Source organism: Struthio camelus, chromosome 26 (genome assembly GCF_040807025.1).
Source record: "Struthio camelus isolate bStrCam1 chromosome 26, bStrCam1.hap1, whole genome shotgun sequence".
NCBI classification, from domain to species: domain Eukaryota; kingdom Metazoa; phylum Chordata; class Aves; order Struthioniformes; family Struthionidae; genus Struthio; species Struthio camelus.
Window position 1 is genome coordinate 4369869 of NC_090967.1, and position 18692 is coordinate 4388560.

Sequence of the window (18692 nt, forward strand, 5' to 3'; positions counted from 1 at the left end):
ACCTCCTTGTGCTGCTCCAGGTTTGGGTCCTGCGCCCCAGCAGCCCCAGCTCTCTGGCCCCTCAGAGGCTGCAGGGCGCAGCTAGGCCTCTCTCAGGGAAGAAATTGGGTCCTGCTCAGCTCATTTCAAGCAGGGGATGGATCACCCTTCCCAGGCTGGTGGGTGCAGCTGCACAGACACACACGATTCAAGTGTATTTAATACTTACATAAAAAATGGACAATATTTAAGGGTATAAAAAAAGTCGGTAGGAAAAGTGGCACAGACTAGCGTCTAGACAGCCAGGAAACAGTCTGGGTCAGGTGAGGAGAGACTCCACCTTCATCTTCTTTGCCGTTGTTGGCCCCGTGTCCAGGCTGGGACAGTCCTGCTTCAGACTGTCACGGTGCTCTGTGAGCGTGGTCCCAAGGTCAGAGTGCACCCCAGTAGTGCCATTGTGCTGGGAGATGGGGTCTTCTTTGAGTGGTCGGCGAGCCCCAAGGTCAAATTTGAAGAGCTGTTCAGGCTTGATGAGCTCGGCACTCTCTACCACCACCGGCCCCGTCCACTCCGGCACCTCCAGCCCCAGGTGCTTCATCAGCTTTGTCATGACGTCGTCAACGTAGGCGTGGATGCGCAGGTCAGCCTGTCTGTCCTGGGGCAAGTGAGGGCAAGAGCAGCGTTAGGGGACAAATGTCTGTTCCTGGAGAGCGCCTGGGGACACCGAGTCCAGGGCTTCTGTCCCTGAGATGTCATCCCTGGAGGAACATGAACCAGGACCCTGACACCATGGGACTGTCTGGCACCACTCCCTGGCTACGCTGCAGGCAGACAGGGCTTTAAACACAGCCCAGAAAAGGGGCCAGTGGTGCAGAGCTGGGCAAGTGGGCCCAGGTCACAGCGGGACAAGGATGAGGGATACGGAGCATACACCAGGCTTTGGGGCGGGTTTTTATTCCACTCTTAACATTTACCTTCCATTTCTAGGCGTTTAAGCAGAGTTGCAGGTTTAATCCCTGCAACTACAGAAGTCCAGCCCCATTCGCTTGCTAAGCAAGGTCCCTCTCCTCCAGCTGGTTGCTCCAGAGGTGACGAGGTGCAAGGACTAACCCGCACCGGGGTCGAAGCAAATAATGCAAGGGAAAAGGGGCAGAACAGAGCAAACTGCTGCGAATGCAGCGAGCTGGCCAGGATACCCTCACTCACGTGCTTGGTTGCCTGTAGGTTGACTATGACCAGCTTCCCTCCCCTCTTCTTCGTGATCAGCGGGAGGTTGCCGCTGGGTTTGATCTGCAGAGAGGTCCCCAGCGTGACAGAGAGATCAGCTTTCCTGCAAGAGGGAGATAAAACATCCAGGGCAGAGAAAAAAACGTGGCTGCTTCTCTCACCCTGCCCCAGTCTGGAGCCTATGAGCTTCCCATTCGGGAAAGCAAAGCTGTGGCCAGAATTTGCAGCATTTTTTCTTGGCCACTGTCTGGGCTGAGGGCTGGGCATTGCTGTCCAGCCCCAGAGATGCTCCCTGCCAGAGCTGCGAGGCACAAAACATGTCGAACAAAGCCAGGCAGGGGCAGCACAAGGTCTGCTGCAGTCCCAGCGGCGGGCAGGGAGCACGGGCAGCCTTCCAGGAGCACCTGGAAGCTGCAGGCATCAGCTCCTGCGCTGCCCCAACAGAGAGAAGGGCCCAAACACGGTACCTGCAGGCTTCATCCGCCAGCGTGAGGTCGCGGTCGGGCAGGGAATCTTCCCAGTCCAAAATGGTGTCTCTTAACTTCCCTCTAGAAAAGACACAGACCACAGTTACCCCTGCCAGGTGGGAAGAGGCAGCAGAGCTGCTCTGGGAGAGATGGGATGGCTCGAGTGGCCCAGACCCTCATCGCACCCTCCTTGGCCCCGCACTGCAGAGGGACAGGAAAGAGCCTAGGACAGCCGCAGGCCCCAGCAATAACAACCCCACAGATGAGGGAAATGCAGAATTTGCCTGCAAGAGGCATTTTGTGGCTGGTACTGTAATGCTACCAAAAGTCACCAACGCGGCAGCTGTTTTGCTGGCCCAGCTCAGAGCAGGGGTGTGTCTTTAACTCCCCAGCATCAGAGGTGGATCAGTACAGCTCTGCCCCATGGCCTGTGTTCCCGGCTCTGCCGCACCGACACTGCAGCCAGGCTGGATGCAGAGAGGAAAAACCAGCTGGGCTGGGCGCACGTCCCGGTCAGCCTGGGTGCACAAGCAGGCGAGGGGCACGCGGAACGGGTCGGGGTGCCAGATCATACTAGGACACCGCCAGCTTTGGAGCGGCAGAGCTGGAAACACCACCTACGTTCCCCTACTGAAGGTAAGTGGCAGCAGGACAAAGCAGTGGCCGTATGCTGCTGCAGGGGAAGGGGTGTCTAGGGCTCTAATCCTACAGCAGAGCGTTCTCCGGCATGGGGACACGCTCAGGTATCAGCGAGGGAAGGTGCCCAAAAGGAGGCTGCGTGGCTAGTAGCTGGGACTACTCAAGAGACTCAGGCGCTGGCCTCCTACCTGGGCCTTTGAAGATCTCCCCTACAGCTGCTGCTTATTCACCTGAACTGGAGGGACTATGGGACCAATCCTGCAAAGTGAAGTCTGAGCACCAGCATCACTCGCTCCTCCCTGCCCAGGTGCTCAGCCTGCGGCCGGGCAGTGCAGGGCCCAGCAGGCTACCAGGGCACGTGCCCAGGGGGGCCGCCGGCCAGCAGCCCCCGTCGCGGAGGCGCCCCGGCGGAGACATACCTGCAGGCCCGCAGCCCTCGGGCTTTGGTGACGCTGCACAGCCTGCCCGTCGGCTTCAGCCCCATGCTGCCCACGACCGTGTCCCGCACGTACTGCCTGCACACGCAAGAGAGCCGGTGCCATTTGGGGCCGAAGACGCAGAGCGGTTCACGGCCACCGCGCGCTGAGGTGGCACAGCTGTGGAACAGCCCCGCACGGCACGGCTCACACTGCAGACACCCCACACTAGAGGAAGCAGGGGATGGCTCAGAGCCACCAAGAATAAGAGTTCGGTCTCTCAGTCCTGTGCCAATCTGGGCCTTCGCCTGTACCTACGGCGACTTCCCAGTCAGGGAGCTCTGACCAACAACTCCAGAGCCACAGAGGTCTGCTACAAACCGGGATGGAAAATCCAGCTTGTAGCAACCTCCTCTTCTCTCTCTGGCTATCAGGCACCCTGCCGCAAGCAGCCCTGTCGGCACCTCAGCCTCACCACGGCAAGCAGGATTTGAGGAGCGGCTCCCAGACGACGGAGACCTCCTCAAACGCTCGTTTCCCACTACTTGACGGGGATTAGGATTCAGACAGGACAGACCTGTCAGTGACCCCGACACGCTCTGCATTAGAGCGCTGCCAGACAGACATCCCTGCGGCACGTGCAGGGCCTCCAGCCTTCGCCGGGGAGAGCAGCGAAGCCCCCACGGCGCTGACGCCCTCCCCGGGCTTGGGACTCAACGTACTTGCCACATTTCACGCACTCTTCCACAAACATGTTCCCGTGCAGCTCGGCCAACTTGTCCCTGCAGAAGAAACAGCAGAGGTGAGCCGGGGAAAGGGGGGGCCCGGGAGCACCGGGGAAGCTGCCCAAACGCCTCTCCTCTTGGGGCGTGGGGGACGCTCGTGTCTGCGCCTCGGGGGCCTCCCCACTTGCCAGCTCTGCCAGACTAGGACATCAGGAGACGCAAGGGTGGCTGGGACCCCGTGCTACGGCCCCGGGACAGTGCCCTAGGATGGGGTCAACACTGAAGGAAATCACATTACTTTAACCCATCTGCTAGTGGCACCTTCAAATTAGGCCGATTTACCTCCCTGTGACAGGGTGTACAAAACACCCTGGGGAGGGACAGCACGTCCTGGCTTTTTAATTTTAAATATTTCCAGCCACAGCACCAGTTCCAGCCCCTGTTCTGACCGAAGCCTCAAGCCTTGTTCACGTCCAGTAACTACCTGGGCTTTTGCTTTCCCCAACATGCAACGTTTTTCTCTCCGTCCTTCCACGGTTCCAGGCCTTGGCCAATAATCAACTCAATTCACCAACTTGGCAAGGGCAGCTGTCATCCATGAGAGCTACCAAGCACCCTGGAAAGCACCTTCACTGCTTTCACAAGATTCAACTCTCCTAGCAGAGCCCTTTGCTACAGAAAGGACGCTGCACGTTTTGACTAAAGCTTCCCCTTGCGCTCAGTGCCAGCCTCAAAGTGCTGAAGCTAGCGGAAAACAAGGCCACGCTCTTCCTGCGAGTCCCAGGATGACTAGGAACCTCCTCCAGGAGGAACAGAGACAGGATTGACTTGATTTCCACAATGCTGAACGACTTTAACCCCATTTCAGGACCAGTTACTTAAGCACGTGCTTTACTTGGGCAGAAGAGCTTGGGCTAAACCAGAGTGCAAGCCAGTGGCACTAGGCTGATAGGGGCACAGCTGAGTTCTGGGCCCATGATTATTTCCTATTCCTTATGCTATGGTTGTTCAATTTGAAAGGGCAAGTGTGGTATTAGGAGCTCAGGGCTAATGAACAATGGGAAATATCTCCTCGAGGTGGCTCTCTGCTTAGCCAGTGCTGGCTGAAGCCATCTGCAAGATGCATCTTCTCTGAGGTCCCATTCACACGCCTCATTCTCATCCCAACTCCCCTCATTTCATTTTCTTACTTGAATTCAGCTGCTCTCCCCTTCCCTTCCAGGCAGCTCCAAGCAGTTTGGCTCACAAGACAATTACTGGTCTTAAGTGCTGGAAATGGGTTTTATTGTGGGCTGAAGTTCCTTGAAGGGAGAAGAGTCTATCGCAGCTAGCGCTAATGGAAAGGCAGGTTCCTTTGAGGACATCTTTGAAACGGCTGCTGTGCAGCTAAATGCACTTCAGTCTCCACCCACGCGGGGAGCAGAGATCTCGTACCCTCAGCTCCTGCACGTCGCAGCTCCCAGCGGTGGGAACACCGCTGGGCTGGATCCCTGACCCCACCGCAGCTGGCGAGGAAATCGGAGACCACGGCCGGTAAGTCAGATCAGTTCTAACTGCGGGACTCTCTCTGCCCTGCCGCCCTCCCAGAGAAGTCTGGCAAATTTATTTAGAGACAAAGTACCTTTTAAGGCTATCTTGGACCCAGGCATGGCTTCACCACTGGGGCAGCACCGCCTTTAATAATTTTCTCTCAAGAAACTCAGTTTAAGCAAATCCTAAAATAGTACGAAATGCAGTGCTCTGGGACAGCTCTAGCAGTGCTGGTAGAACAGGGTGATATAAGTCTCTGCGAACAACTGGAGCAGTTTCGGATGCTCCTGCCCACTCTCCCGTGCCTTCACCCCCATGCTGACGGGTGCTGCTGCCAGGGAGCAGAGGCAGTGGAAAGGACCCGTGTGCCCTGACCCCAGCCCCGAGCCCTGTCCCTGGCCTCTGCCACCAGGAGCACATGCCTTATGCGAAGCTGCTGTTTCCCTCTGCAGCAGGGCAGGCTACGATCCCCAGGCAGTTGGGTAACACAGCTTGGCTGCGCAGTCTGCTGCTGCAGCTCAGCTGACAGGCGGTAGGTAACCTGCTACAGCCCAACAGCACTGTCTGCCTGTTCTGCTTGTGAGCACCCTTGGCACCTGGCTGGGTGCACTACTGAAAAGCATCACCTGAGGCTGATTTCATTTCATTACCCCTCAGATTATTGCCACAACCTCTCTTCTCTGAATTCAAGCTGGTTTACATCCCCTTCCCCCACCAATGCATTCCGGTTTCCCCGCTTGTATCAGTGGGCAGACAGCTTCCAAGCTGGACATTTCTTGGAAGCAGAGCATTCAGGCCCCAGCATCAAGAGAAAATTAGCTGGCCCATTTTGTTAGGAGCATTGGCAAGAGTTTGCACATGCGACCACCCTAACTGGGCAGCAAGAACAGCCACACAACAGTGGCTGGGGCTGGGGCAGGCACAGGGGACCCAGAAGCAAGGCGGGAGAAGCAGTACCGTGGGAATCCCGAACGGACGTGAAGGCCGTCCACGTTCTGGCTGACCAGGAACTTGAGGATGCCGACTCTCTGCAGCCCCAGCAGTGCCATGTGAGTCTTGGAGGGCCTGGCATTCTCAAAGGTGGTGTCAAATTTTGGGGAGAGCCCCTTCTCTTCCATAGTCCAGACACCATTTGGCCCCCTGTGGCAGAGCAGACAGAAAAGTGATGATCACAGACTCTAAGATGCTTGTGAATGCATCACGAGCACTATCAACAGAGTAAGAGCAAGACTCTGCTAAATGAAGGTCACCCGTTACCAGGGATCTCTGACCTTGATGAAGGAGAACACACATGGGGCTTCTGCAGGTACAGCTTAATGTCAAGCAGCGACTTGCAAGAGGGAAAGGGTAGTGTCTGCTGAGTGGTGGCTGGTTACAGGACCAGGTCTTGCTGCAGGCAGGAAGGGGCGGCAGGGAGCACAGTCCAGAGCTTTGCGAGAAGTGCAATGGCCCACGAGGAGGTGCTACTCCTTCCACCCCTCACTTGCTGTCCTGCTCCCTTACCCACCATCCTTACCTGAAGTCGGGAATCCCTGAGGCAGTACTGATTCCAGCCCCTGTGTGAAACACCACGTTCGAGGAACTCCTTATCAAATCTGCCAGTTCACGCACTTTCCTCTCCAGCTCCTCCGGAGGATCAAAAATCTGAGAAGAAACAAACCACAGCAGGAACTGAGAGACCCAGTGGTGGGTGCTACGCACCCCCGCAGCAGGCACACACACCCAGTAAACTGTTCTTTCTTATCCACAATGAAAACTGCAGGTGGGAAATAAGATTTCTCATTGCTTAACGATAAAAGCATCTAACTGGAGAGAAACAGCATTGTACAAACTGTCCCCATGTAGTATAGGGGCTTAAAAAAGCCTTATGCAGAAGAGGGTATTTAATGCTCTTGCCAACGGGTACCTGATACCCACAGAAGCATCTTGGATCAAGGGCACAGTGGAGCAGCAGGAGGAAGGGAGCGACCCCGGGGCCAGCCCAGGTGCACTGATCCCCGGCACCGTTCCCCAGCAGAGCCGCGGGCTCGACAGGGCTCGGGGCCAGCGAGCCACAGCGGAAGAAGAGGGTGGCCATGGAGATGGAAGAGGCAGAGCCACTGTAGCTGGATGGGTTTGCGGGACCATCCTGCCTTCTGGCACGGGCGACCGTTACGGACGCAGAGTTGCATTTCTGCGGGCTGCTCCTCCAGCCTGGTCCCCTGAGGACACGGGCTGAGGAGGACGTCCCGTCCCCGCGCTCCAAGGCGGGCTCAGGACGCCCCTGCGCGTCCCCGTCCCCCTAGACCTCTTCTAAGCTTCTCGAGCGCTGCTGTGCCCTGTTGGGCCGCGAGGTTGGGATCCCCCCCCCCCCAGCTATGCCTGGGACAGGCCCCACAGCGGGCGAGGGCCTGCCCTGAAAAAGGGGGGACCCTGAGGGGGCACTGGGGTCTCTGCTGGGAGGGGGGGGGTCACGGATTGGGCTCGGGGGAGGCACAAGGGCAGCACTATGGCACTGGGAGAGTCTCTGCTGGGGGTGGGGGGCAACACAAATGGGGTCCGGTTGAGGGGGAACATGGGGCAGGGGGGGTGCAATCCCTGCTAAGGGACACATAGGCTTGGGGATCCCTGCTGGGGGGGCAAAAAGAGGGGCGCGGGGCTGGGCTTGGGGGGGGGGTACAAAGGGGAGCCACAGGGCTGGGCCGGGGGGCAAAAGGGGGTCCGTGGGGCTGGGCCTGGAGGGCGGGGGGAGAGCCATAGGGCTGGAAGACCATGGAGCTGGGGGGGGGGGAGCCACGGAGGGGGCCCGTGGGGCTGGGGGGACGGACACGGCTGGGCCGGGGCCGCCGCTGGGGGGCACCGGGGGGAGCGTGGAGGCCCCACCCGGGAGACAGGGGGGGACAAGGGGTGGGGTGGGCCGGGGCCGGGCCAGGCAGGCCCCGCGGCGCCTCGCTCACCTCGGGGAGGCCGCACTTGCCCTTGTCCGAGTACGGCGAGAGCCCGGCCGCGTAGTTCACCGCCATGGCCCGGCCCGGCCGCGCCGCCCGCCGCGCACCAATAAAGTTTTCATTGTTGTCAATGCCCGCGGAAGGGCGGAAGCGCGCAATGAAGCCGCGGGGCGCGGGGCGCATGCGCAAGGCAGGGCCGGTGGGGAGGGAAGGCGAGGGCGGCGCCGCCATATTGGTGCCTGGCAGGGAAAGCACCTGCCCTTCCCTTGCCCTTCCTCTGCTCCAGCCTAATTCCTGCCCCCCCCCCCAAAACCCGGCCCGGACACAGGCGCTGGGCGGGGGGTGCCAGGCAGGGACGAGGCCTGGGCCCAGCCCTGCCCCACACCGCCCCCAACCCTTGGGGAGGGATGTGGGGTCCCAGCCCTGCAGGGCTCCATCCACCCCCCCCAGGCCCCCTCTGCCTCGGGTCACGCCGCCACCGCCTTCCCCGGGGCGTTTCGGGGGCTGCCCCACATCACCCCACGGGTGGCAAAAGGGGGCACCCGCTGCCGCCCTCAGGGAGGCCCCGAACGGGCTCGGGGGGCCCCGCTCGGCGCGGGCAGGTGTAACCGGAGCCGCCGTAACCCAACTCCCCCGCGGCGCCTGGGTCCCCCCCGGCGCCCGCCGGCCGGCCACGAAGCGCCGGGGTGGCTCAGCGGCGGGGCGGCCGCGGGGTGAGGAAGGGTCTGCGGGCGCCGGTGGGAGACGGTGGGGGGGGGCGGCCGGCGGGACCCCACGCGGGCCTGGTTTTGGGGGGCGGCTGCTGGGGGGGGGAGCAGGGCGTCGAGGAGGCGCACGCACGTGTCCCCCCCCCCCCCCCGCCACCACCTCTGGGGTGACGGGGACCCTCACGGCGCCGCCGTCTCCCTCGTCTAGGCACGGCGGGCCGGAGGGTCGAGCCGCCATGAAGAGCCTCAAGGCCAAGTTCAAGAAGTCGGACGTGAGTGCGGTCCGTGGGGGGGGGGGGGGGGGAAGGGGGTCCCCGACGGAGGGGGGAAACGCCGTCGGGCGAGAGGGTCCCGCCTGCCGGCTCTGGGGTGCCCGGGAGGGCTGCCAGGTTTCCGGAGCTGGCCATCGGGTTCCCACCTCGGTGACGGCACTCGTCGATACTCATCAATAATTCAGCGCCGCGCGGCGGTCCGCCGCCGGGCCGGGGAGCGGGGAGGGCAGCTGCCACCCTGCCGGGGGTGACGGTGCCGTCCCCGGTGCCCGCGGAGGTGCTGGGGGGGGGGGGGACGTGGCCCTGCTCGAGCTCGTTTTGGTGCGGGTTAAACGCCGAAGCGTGGCCCCCTCCCTGGGGTCTGGGGAGCTGCCTGGCCCGGGGATGCCCCGTGCCTCGGTTTCCCCACCTGCCCGGCTCCTCTGGGCGCTGCGGCAGCGGGGAGGGCTGAACGGGCCGCTGCTGCCCCCCTAAACTGCCCCTATCCGGGGGGGGGCCCTTCTCCGCAGCTCTGCCCTTCCCCGGCCGGGTTTCCATCTTCCTTCCCCAACGGTTGGGGCCACGGCCGCAGCCTGTCCCAGCGCGGCCCCCGCTTCGGCTGGGACCTGCGTTTCCACCCCAGTTTGGGGGGGGGGCTGTGCCCCTCCTTCCAGGGCAGGGTCTGGGTGCCAGGAGGATGCTCCCGTCCTTGATTTGGGGGTGCCCCACTGCCTCGCCCTGGGGGAGCTGACCTCCCCCCCCCCACCCCAGTCCCTCCCAGTCTAACTGGGACCAGCCCTGGACGCTCGGTCCTGCTGTGGTCCTCGCTCCATCCGCAGGGATGCGGGGATGCCTCGAGCTCCCGGTGATGAGGAGGGAGGGAAGGAAGGAGGGACGGAGGGATGGAGGGAGGCGGGTCCCAGCTCCCACTGCGGCAGGACCCGGCCCCCCGCCCGGGCGGCGGTGCTGGAGCCAGCTGGGGTCCGCGGCCGGCCCGGCTGGCCCTCGCCCAGGCGGGGGGCGAGGGATGCATGGCCGCCCGCCGCCTCCTCCTCGACACCATGAAGCAGATCTGCCTCTGTGCCGCTGCCTCCTTTGCGGTACGTCCCTGCCCCCCCCCGTCCCCGGTCCCCTTCGGTCCCCGTCCTCTGGGGATGGCTGTGTCACCCCCCCACCTCACCTGCCCCAGGCCCCTTCTATCCCCGGGACTTGGCTGCGTCCTCTCCGAGCTGCTTTGTCCTTGCACGGCAAGGGTTGGAGGGGGGGGGGATTGCACTCCCAGTTTGCCCAGTAACCCCAGGAGACTGCTTTATTCCCCGCCCTGGGACACGGTCCTCCAGCTCCGCAGGGTCAGGGGAGTTGTGGGGTTATTGGGGAGGGGGCTGTGGCACAAGCCCCGTGCCAGGCACTGGGCACCGGGCTGGCGATGGGCAGGATGCGAGCAGCTCCGAAAGGTGACATCCATTTCCTGTCTCCCCCGGCCGCAGCCTAGCTTTGGTTTGCGGCCGCAGGCTGCGGTGTGAACCCGGGGCTTCCCGGGCTCGTCCCAGCCCCGTCCCGTCCTGCTGCAGGTCGCTCCGCCGGCCCCCATCCGGACCCGATCCTGGGCAGGAGCAGGGGGTGTCCTCGTGTCCCACGCGCCAACGGGGGCTGGAGGTGTCCCCGGGGACCCGTTTTCACTGCCCTGCCCTGGCTCGGCCCCATCCCTGGCGGGCAGCAAAAAGGGGTGGCCGTGGGGCCGGGGCGAGGTGCGTGGAGGTTGGGGAGAGCCTGGGCAAGGTGGGGGCTCAAGCAGCTGTGGCTGCTGGCTGTGTTTAGCAGCGGGGTCGGCGGAGCAGCAGCAGCAAGCCCTGGGGCAGGGTGATGGGGCAGCAGCAGGTCATTCCTGAATCCCGGCCCGATCTGGGCACAGTGAAACTGGGACAGCTCTGTAAATCCCTGGGCTGAAAACTTGGGGACCCCCATGCCAGGCAGCTAAACCCTCCTTATAGAGGGGCCAGATGGCACCTGGCAAAGGAGTTGGCCCGGAGATGGCCACCCTAGGGCATGGGATGGGATAGCAGGGATGGGGATGAGGACAGGGACACAAGCCCAGCCCAGCACCCTGCCTGTCTCCAGGGTCCAAACACCCATCACGGCCCCGTCTCGGTTTCATTGCAGAGCCAGGACTGGACCAAGAACGATGAGAAGCTCCTGCAAGCTGTGGATTACAACGATGCCGGGAGGGTGACGTCGCTCCTCGTCCGCAAGGGGCTGGTCGCCACCAAGTTGGACTTGGAGGGCAAATCCGCGTGAGTACTGACCTGTATCCTCCTGTCCCTGTGTCCGCCCTGGCGCAGGCTGCTGGGCTCTCCTGGTCCCCTGAGCCACCCAGCGCTGCTCCTCGGGGCTTGCCGGGGGTTGGGGACATGGGGCTGATGGCCCTGGGCCTTGCTGCAGGTTCCACCTGGCCGCCATGCGGGGGAACGTGGACTGCCTCGAAGCCATGCTGGCCCACGGCGTGGATGCCATGACCAAGGACAGCTCAGGTGAGGGGCATGGCCACCGCACCCAGCTTCCCTCGTCCCCCCTCTTTTCCTCTCCGGGTAATGCTGTGGACCGCCTTGGGCCCCTGACACTCCCCAGTCCTTCCTACCCGACCGGCAGGTGCCAAGGCTGTGGAGACAGAGGTGATGGCCACATGGGCTGTAAATCAATGCTCAAGGAGGGTCCTAGCCGCCAACAGGCACCTGAACCCTGGCCCATGGTGTTCCCAGGGGTGCCTCGTCCCTGCTCAGCCCCAGCCCTGCAGGGTGCTGGGCTTTCCTGGCGCCCTGAGCCACCTCATGATGTTCCCCAGAGCTCCCGGGGCAGAGGGTAGGGGATGACCGCCTGTGTGCTTGTCTGTCTGTCCCCCAACCCATCCGTCTGCCACCGCCCTGTCCGTCTGACCGTAACCTGTCTGTGTCCCTCTCCCCAGGTTACACTGCCCTGCACTTGGCATCCAAGCATGGCCACCCGCAATGTGTCAGCAAGCTGCTGCAGGTAATGGGGCCTGGGTGCACGGCGCCGCGAGGGAGGCAGGGTGCCATGCCCTGTGCCATGCCCGACTCGGCCCCTTGCTCCAAGGGCACAGCCAGGCCCAACCTGCCTCGTCCTCCCTGCATCCCTGGGATGGCCACGCTCCCATCCCTCTGCAGTGGCGTTGGTCGGCATGGTGGTGCCTGGCTCTGGCCAGCACCATGTGGTTTGGGGCTGGTGATGATGCTCTTCCACCACCAAGGAGCTCAAAGTGCCCCACAGTCCTGGCCCCTCAGGCAATCCACCCCATTCTCCTGTAACCCAGGCCCTCTCCCTCAGGCCTCCTGCCCCGTGGACGTGCCTGATGGCAGCGGCCGGACGGCACTGCACCACGCAGGTGAGTGGGGACGGTGCCACCCCATCCTGCTCGCATCCCTGCAGGAGTCAATACTCAGCCTCTGTCCTTCTCCCCAGCTGTCAGCGGCTGCATCTCGTGCTCGGAGATCCTCTGCGATTTCAAGGCTCCATTGAACATCAAGGACAAGGTGAGATCCCTCTGCTCAGCACCTGCTGTTGTATGGAGGTCAAGTCCTCCGGCAGTGATTAAACTCTACTGGGCCAGGTGATGCTGCTGCGTAGAGCAGCCAAGGGCCAGGCTGAGGCTGCCTCTGAAATGTGGCCACTTCTGGGGTGGGACACAGCAGCTAACTGCTGGCAGCACCTGGGGTCCCTGGGGTGCTGCTGTGAAAACACACTGCCCCTGCCCAGGATGGCTTCACGCCGCTGATCCTTGCTGCCAAGATGAGCCACTCAGAGCTGTGCCGGTACCTGCTGCACCGTGGAGCGGCCGTGAACAGCCGGGACCTGCAAGGGAGGTGAGTCCCCCCCGAAGGGGACGGGGGGCCGACGGAGCGGACCGGACCCCTCACCTCTCCTCTCGTGGCTCTCCAGAACAGCCTTGATGCTGGCCTGCGAGAACGGCAGCGTGGAGACCGTGGAGGTGCTCATCAACGCGGGCGCCCGGGTGGCTGTGGTGGACTCCATGGGCCACGACGCAGCTCACTACAGCCTGGCCACAGGCAATGCTCTCATCCAGCACTTCCTGCAGGAGGCCACCCAGCGCCGGTCCTGGGCCAGCGGTAAGGCGGCCACGCCGGCCTGAGCGCTCCCCGTCCTCGAGGGACTGCCCCACGGATGTGTTTTCACCCTGCACGGTGCTTTGGGGCAGCTGCCTCCCAGGAAGTCTTGTCCGTGACTTACAGAGCATGGCCAGCCCTGAGCAGGGCTGGGCGAACACGTGTTCCCTTTCCCCATGAGCTTGGGGTGCTTTCACCCATGCTGTCACTAGCCGAGGGCTGGGAGGTGGTACTGAGCCTGGATCTGCCTGTCCCAGTGCCTTAATGAACTTGCACACATGTGTTTGCACATGCATTTGCAAGCATGGGGGTATACACAGGTGTGTGTATCAGAAAATGCATTTGTACATGTCTGCACACGCATGCACACGTGTGTGCGTCCCCATGCGTGCACAGGCGTGCATGTATCCCTGTGAGTGTGCGTCCCGGTGTGAGCCCCTGCAGCGGTGCCCCTGCACCCATGCCAGGCTCTGCCTGCCGTGCCCACCCCCAGGAGCCTCTAACCTCCCCGTTTCCCTTTCCTCTCTCTCTGGCGCACGGAAGAGGAGTCAGCTGAGCAGACGTCCCAGGTAAGGCCCTGCCTGGCCTCTCCTCGGGGCTGGCCTGGCTGCCGGGCCCTAGCACGGAGAGGACGGGAGCTTGGACGTCCCTGGGGCTCTTAGGAGCGGTGATGGGCTAGGAAGGAGAGAGGCTGGTTTAGATGTGACGTCCCCTCTGCTCCGGTGTCTCCGCAGACGTCTTCGCCCAGCCAGTCCACAGGCAGGGAGAAGAGCAACACCCCGAGGAAGAGGAAAGCCCCCCTGCCGCCCCCAGGCACCCCAAGCCAGGTGAGAGACGGTGTCCCCCCAGCCCGGCTGGCACAGGGCAATGAGCAACCCTTTGGGGTGACTCCTTCGGGTACTCCACTTTGCCCACCCCGGGCTGTGCAAGGTGCCCCCTCCCTGCGATAGGGATGACACTTCCCGGCTGGGCTCAGATCCCATGGAGGCTTTGTCCCTACCCCTGGGCTGCACCTCAACGGATGAGTCCCAGCCCCAGAGGGGGCCAGGAGCCTCCCTTGCAGAGAGGGGAAACTGAGGCACGAAGCAACAGCACGTCTGGGTATCACCCCCCCACCCCCTGTGCCCCTGCTGCCTGCAGGGCACTGGGCATCAGCCCGTTTCCACCCACGCCACGGCCCTGAAACACCCCTTCGCTGGCATGGCAGAGAGCCGTGCGCACGCTGGCACTGCGGTCAGGGGCTGGGCCCGGGGCACCGTGCCGGTATCGGGGGGGCCGGAGCCCGCCAGAGCCTTTCCTTCTCTCTCTGATGTTGAAGAGCGCCCCGCACACCCCGGAGCACGGCTCGCCCTCGGCAGGACGCGGCGCCCGGACGGCCGCCACCAAGCCTGGCCGGGCTCAGCCTGTCCCAGCCCACGCGGTGAGGACGGCCGGGAGCGGGGCCGCCGCAGGGAAGGGGATGGGCCCGTGCCCCGGGGCCTGACCGCCGCTCGCCCGCAGGAGGACAGGGACGCCTATGAGGAGATCGTGAGGCTGCGGCAGGAACGGGCCCAGTTCTTGCAGAAGATCAGGGGCTTGGAGCAACAGGAGAAGCAGAGACGGGAGGTACTGGCAAACCTCCCCCCTCGCCGTCTGTGGGGTTCGCTGGGGCAAAACCTTGCTGGCATCGGGGCACAGATGCCACCGGGTCCGCAGGGATGGAGGGGATGGGAGGCATGGGGATGGTGTTTAACCCTCTCCATCGTCTCTCTGTGTCCTGCTAGCGGGCAGAGCTAGACGAGGGCTCCATTCGCTCCATGGAGAAGCAGGTGAGCCCAGTGGTGAGGAGGTAACGGGTGGCCACAGCTCTCCGAGGGGTCCTTGTCCTGGCCGGAATTTGCCAGCATCGGTGCCTGGCACTCCACCGGGGTGCTGGGTCGACGCAAAGGGATCCCCACACCTCCGTCTTCCCCTGCAGATCCAGGAGCTGGAGCAGCGGCTGGCGGCGCGTGACGGCGAGAAGGAGCGTCTGGGCAAGGAGGTGGAGGCTCTGCAGAGCCGCTTGTCCTCGCTGGAGGTGGGAGCGGGCAGCGGCCAGCAGCGCTGGCGGGCCGGGGAGGGGGCCGACCCCGGGCCTAGGGGGTGCGGGGTGCTGATGCCCATCGCTGCGTGCCCAGAACGAGAAGGAGAACACGAGCTACGACATCGAGACGCTGCAGGACGAGGAGGGAGACCTGCTCGAGTTCCCAGGTAGGACCGTGCTGGCCTCCCGAGCCCCCCACCTTGGGCGAGGGCAGGCACCCGCTGGCCTCGGGCATCCCGTGGGGAAGCAACGTTTCACAGGGAGATCTCCCCGAGGAGGGAGGCTGCCGCGCCAGGACACGGGGTGGGCACGGCACCACGCGCTCTTGTGTGCTGCTGCAGGGGCAGAGCTGCTGCTCTCCAAGAAGACGCTGAGCCCCTCGACCGAGGAGCTGCTGGCCACGCTGCAGGGGCAAGTGCAGTCCCTCACTCTGCAGAACAAGGAGCTGAGGGAGAAAATACAGGTAACTCGCCCGGCCCGTCTCTCCAGCCATCCCTCCTGCCTCCCCCTTGACCCTTGCTTTGTCTCGCTCTCCCCTCGGCAGATCCTGGAGAACTACGAGAGGGATGAGAGCGACCTGGCCACCTCGGGAGACTTTGTACCCGTCAGCCTCTATGACTCCCTCAAGCGCGAACTGGAGCAGCTGAAGGAGCGGCACGCCGAGGCTCAGGCTGCCTTGCAGGCTCTGCAAGGCGGTCGGCCCGGCGGCAAGGCCGTGCCGGCCGAAGCACACGAGCAGCTGAAGGCCGAGTACGAGGGGCAGATCCGCGCCTTGCAGGAAGCCCTGAAGAAAGGCAACGTCCCCGAGGAGGCGACCCCGGCGCGAGACTCGGCCGCGGGGCCGGCAGAGGCGAGTGGCACGGCCGGAGAGAGAAGCGTGGTGGAGCAGCTCACCGAGGAGCTGGCCCGGACGCGGGGCAAGTACGAGGCGGCCCTAGCCGAGGTGGAGGCGCTGCGGGAGCAGATGCAGCTGGGCATCCTCTCGGCGGCGGAGCCCGCCGAGGGCACCGAGCTGGCGGCGGCGAAGGCCGCGCTGCAGCGGGCCCGGGAGGCCCTGGAAGAGCGGGAGCAGCGGGTGAGGGAGCTGCAAAGCCGGCTGGAAGCTCGCGAAGCGGCCGGAGGACCCCGGGCCCGCTCCGAAGCCGAGGAGGCCACGGCTTCGCTGGGGGCATCCCTGGAGGAGGCCTCGCGGGAGAAGGCGGCCTTGCTGGAGCGCTGCGGCCGGGCGGAGGCGGCGGCGGAGGCCCTGCGCCGCAGCCTGGAGGCCAAGACGAGGGACTGGCAGGCGGCGGGCGGCCCGGAGCCGGAGGCCGGGGAGCTGGAGCGGCGGCTGGCGGAGCTGACGCGGCAGCACGGCGAGGTGACGGCCCAGCTGGCGCGGCTGCGGGAAGCGCTGGACCGCAAGGAGGCCGAGCTGGGCGCCTTGCGGGAGCAGCTGGCCGCCCGGCCCGTGGCGCGCCGGGAGCACGAGGAGACCCTGGCGCGGCTGAGGCAGGCGCTGGCGGAGGCCGAGGGCCGGGTGCCGCGGGACGAGCACGCCCGGGCCACGGCGGCGCTGGAGGAGCAGGCGCGGGCGCTGCGGGAGCGGGCGGCCCGGCTGGAGGCCGAGGCGGAGGCCAAGGGGCGCGAGGCCGCCCGGCTGGAGGCCGAGCTGGCGGCGGCCCGGGAGGCGGCGGTGCCGCGGGGCGAGCACGAGGCGGCGCAGGCTGGGCTGCGGGCCGAGGCGGCGGCGCTGGCGCAGCGCCTGGGCGAGCTGGCGCGGCGGCACGAGAAGACGTGCGAGGAGGTGTTCAGGGTGCAGCGCCAGGCGCTCTTCATGAAGAGCGAGAAGCAGGCGGCCGAGGAGCGCCTGGCCGCCGCGCACAAGCAGCTGGAGGAGGCGCGGGCCGAGGCACGGCGCTTCCAGGACCTCCACGGCCACGTCGAGGACTCGGCCCGGCTGGTCAGGGACAAGGACAGGAAGGTAGGGGACGTGCAGGGACAGCGGGGGATCTGCGAGGCCCTGGGTCGGGGGGGAATCGCTGGTCAGGATGCAGCTTGGGTGAGCTGAGTTTGCTGGGTCTCAGGGGAGAGCCGCACAGGCACATGCGTGCGTGCACGCACAGAAAAGCGTGCACGCGCGTATGCATACACGCGTGCCTGTGTGTGTGTGCTTGCCTCTGTGCACGTACACGCGAATACACATGCTTGCACGCATGTTTCGGTGCATACGCTTGCGCACGCATACATACATGAACACGTTCCTGCGCCTGCACATGCACATGCATGCATACATGCAAATACACGCCTGCAGACACATGTACCTCCCTCCCCACGTGCGTGCACACGCTGCTGTCCGGCTGTTTCCCTTCTTCCTCCCCAAGCTAAGACCGAAACCCGGGGAGAGGCCAAGGCAGTGGGAAACCCCCTGCTCTGCCCCTGTCCTGGCAGGGAGGCAGCGGGCACGGCCGTGAACCCTGACCCGGCAACCCCCCACGCTGTAAGGGGGACCCCAGGGAGGGGTCGGGGCTGGAGGGAGGGTCCCCAGGCCCCCATAACCCCTCTGCGCTGCCAGATCACTGAGCTCTCCAAAGAGGTCTTCAAGCTGAAGGAGGCCCTGAACGCCCTCCCCGAGCCACGGGGCGCCCCACAGCCGCCCCCCGACACCGCCGCGCTCCAGGCCAGGGTCCGGACGCTGGAGGAGCAGCTGGCGGTGGGTACTGGGCTGGGGGGGGACGGTGGGACTGAGGGTCCAGCGAGCCTCTGGCCTGGCACTTGACCCCCCGCTTGCTCTTCCCGGCTCGCAGGAGACGGAGACACGGCACAGCAAGGTGGTCACGCTGTACCGGAGCCACCTGCTCTACGCGGTGCAGGTGAGTCAGGGCTGCCGCCTTGGGGGACTGGGGACGCTGCTGTGGGGGATCGGGGCCACAGCTGCGGGGACCAGGGTGCCAGCTGGGGGCACACCAGGCTGGCACATCGGTGCCCGCTTGCATGGGGCAGCAGCGAGGGGTTGGATCCGGGGGCTGCCGAGCTGGCTGTGCTCGGGCCGGGCTCAGAGACCCTGCCGTCCCCTCCGCTGTCCCTTCCTCTGTCCCCTGCAATGTCCCCTCTGCCCCCAGGGCCACATGGACGAAGACGTGCAGAGGCTCCTGTGCCAGATCCTGAAGATGCAGCGGCTGCAGGAACAGGGCAGATGAGCTCCGGCTGCCCAGCCAGCGCCGCGGGGGCCGGGGACACGGCCGGCAGCAGCAGCCGGGAGCCAGGCTGTGCTTCACCCCGCGCGGCCGCGCCGCCCCTTCGCTTCCGTGACGCTGGCAGGCGCCCGCCGGCCGCACGCGTCCCCCACGCTCACCCGGCCCCGCGGCCGGCATCGGGGTCCGGGACACCGCGGCGGTGTCCCCACGGCTCTACGCACCCCAGCACAGCAGCAATAAAGTATTTATACTCACGCCAACGGGGCCGCTCGTCCCTGGGGGGAGACAAGGACGGGGATGGGGACAGCTGGCATCAGGCCACGTGTGCCAGGGGTGTTGGGGGAGGCTGGGGCACTGGGGTTTGGACACGTCTCCCATGGTGTCCCCAGCTATGCTGGCGCCCCTAGGAGGGGACCGGGTCAGCTGAGACAGAAACGTGCCCTTTGCAGG

The 18692-nt window shown here is 64.6% G+C and overlaps 2 protein-coding genes across 4 annotated transcripts; one reads left to right on the forward strand and one right to left on the reverse strand.

Annotated features, from left to right (window-relative positions):
- Window positions 1–181: 181 nt before the first annotated feature.
- SIRT6 (sirtuin 6) lies at window positions 182–8058 on the reverse strand. The gene is made up of 8 exons (XM_068919796.1): window positions 7920–8058; window positions 6500–6627; window positions 5941–6123; window positions 3451–3510; window positions 2732–2827; window positions 1674–1754; window positions 1186–1309; window positions 182–634 (listed from the first exon to the last, which is right to left on the reverse strand). Exons 1-8 carry the CDS (start codon window positions 7983–7985, stop codon window positions 299–301), a joined length of 1074 nt encoding a protein of 357 aa, XP_068775897.1. The 5' UTR covers window positions 7986–8058; the 3' UTR covers window positions 182–298.
- A 791-nt stretch (window positions 8059–8849) lies between these two features.
- ANKRD24 (ankyrin repeat domain 24) lies at window positions 8850–18497 on the forward strand. 3 transcript variants are annotated; one of them, XM_068920159.1, is made up of 21 exons: window positions 9841–9968; window positions 11029–11159; window positions 11308–11396; window positions 11828–11892; window positions 12208–12265; window positions 12343–12413; window positions 12637–12743; window positions 12820–12868; window positions 12977–13007; window positions 13548–13573; window positions 13739–13831; window positions 14323–14424; window positions 14505–14609; window positions 14768–14812; window positions 14962–15060; window positions 15161–15233; window positions 15408–15529; window positions 15611–17029; window positions 17621–17758; window positions 17853–17918; window positions 18168–18497. In XM_068920159.1, the coding sequence occupies exons 1-21, from the start codon at window positions 9900–9902 to the stop codon at window positions 18243–18245; spliced, it is 3036 nt and encodes a 1011-aa protein (XP_068776260.1). In that variant the 5' UTR covers window positions 9841–9899; the 3' UTR covers window positions 18246–18497. The 3 variants fall into 3 exon arrangements, with proteins under 3 accessions (XP_068776259.1, XP_068776260.1, XP_068776258.1); XM_068920158.1 differs by lacking the exon at window positions 9841–9968 and adding an exon at window positions 8850–8889 and having other exon boundaries at window positions 12820–13007; XM_068920157.1 differs by having other exon boundaries at window positions 12820–13007.
- The last annotated feature ends 195 nt before the right edge of the window (window positions 18498–18692 follow it).

Coding starts and splice junctions, on each gene's coding strand:
- SIRT6 (XM_068919796.1), bottom strand. CDS start 7,985: ATGGCGGTGAACTACGCGGCCGGGCTCTCGCCGTACTCGGACAAGGGC. Junction 3,511..5,940: donor GTCCGTTCGGGATTCCCACG/GTACTGCTTCTC, acceptor TTTCTTCTGCAG/GGACAAGTTGGCCGAGCTGC. Junction 1,755..2,731: donor CGAGGGCTGCGGGCCTGCAG/GTATGTCTCCGC, acceptor TGTCTTTTCTAG/AGGGAAGTTAAGAGACACCA.
- ANKRD24 (XM_068920157.1), top strand. CDS start 9,900: ATGGCCGCCCGCCGCCTCCTCCTCGACACCATGAAGCAGATCTGCCTC. Junction 9,969..11,028: donor GTGCCGCTGCCTCCTTTGCG/GTACGTCCCTGC, acceptor GTTTCATTGCAG/AGCCAGGACTGGACCAAGAA. Junction 14,610..14,767: donor AGGAGAAGCAGAGACGGGAG/GTACTGGCAAAC, acceptor GTGTCCTGCTAG/CGGGCAGAGCTAGACGAGGG.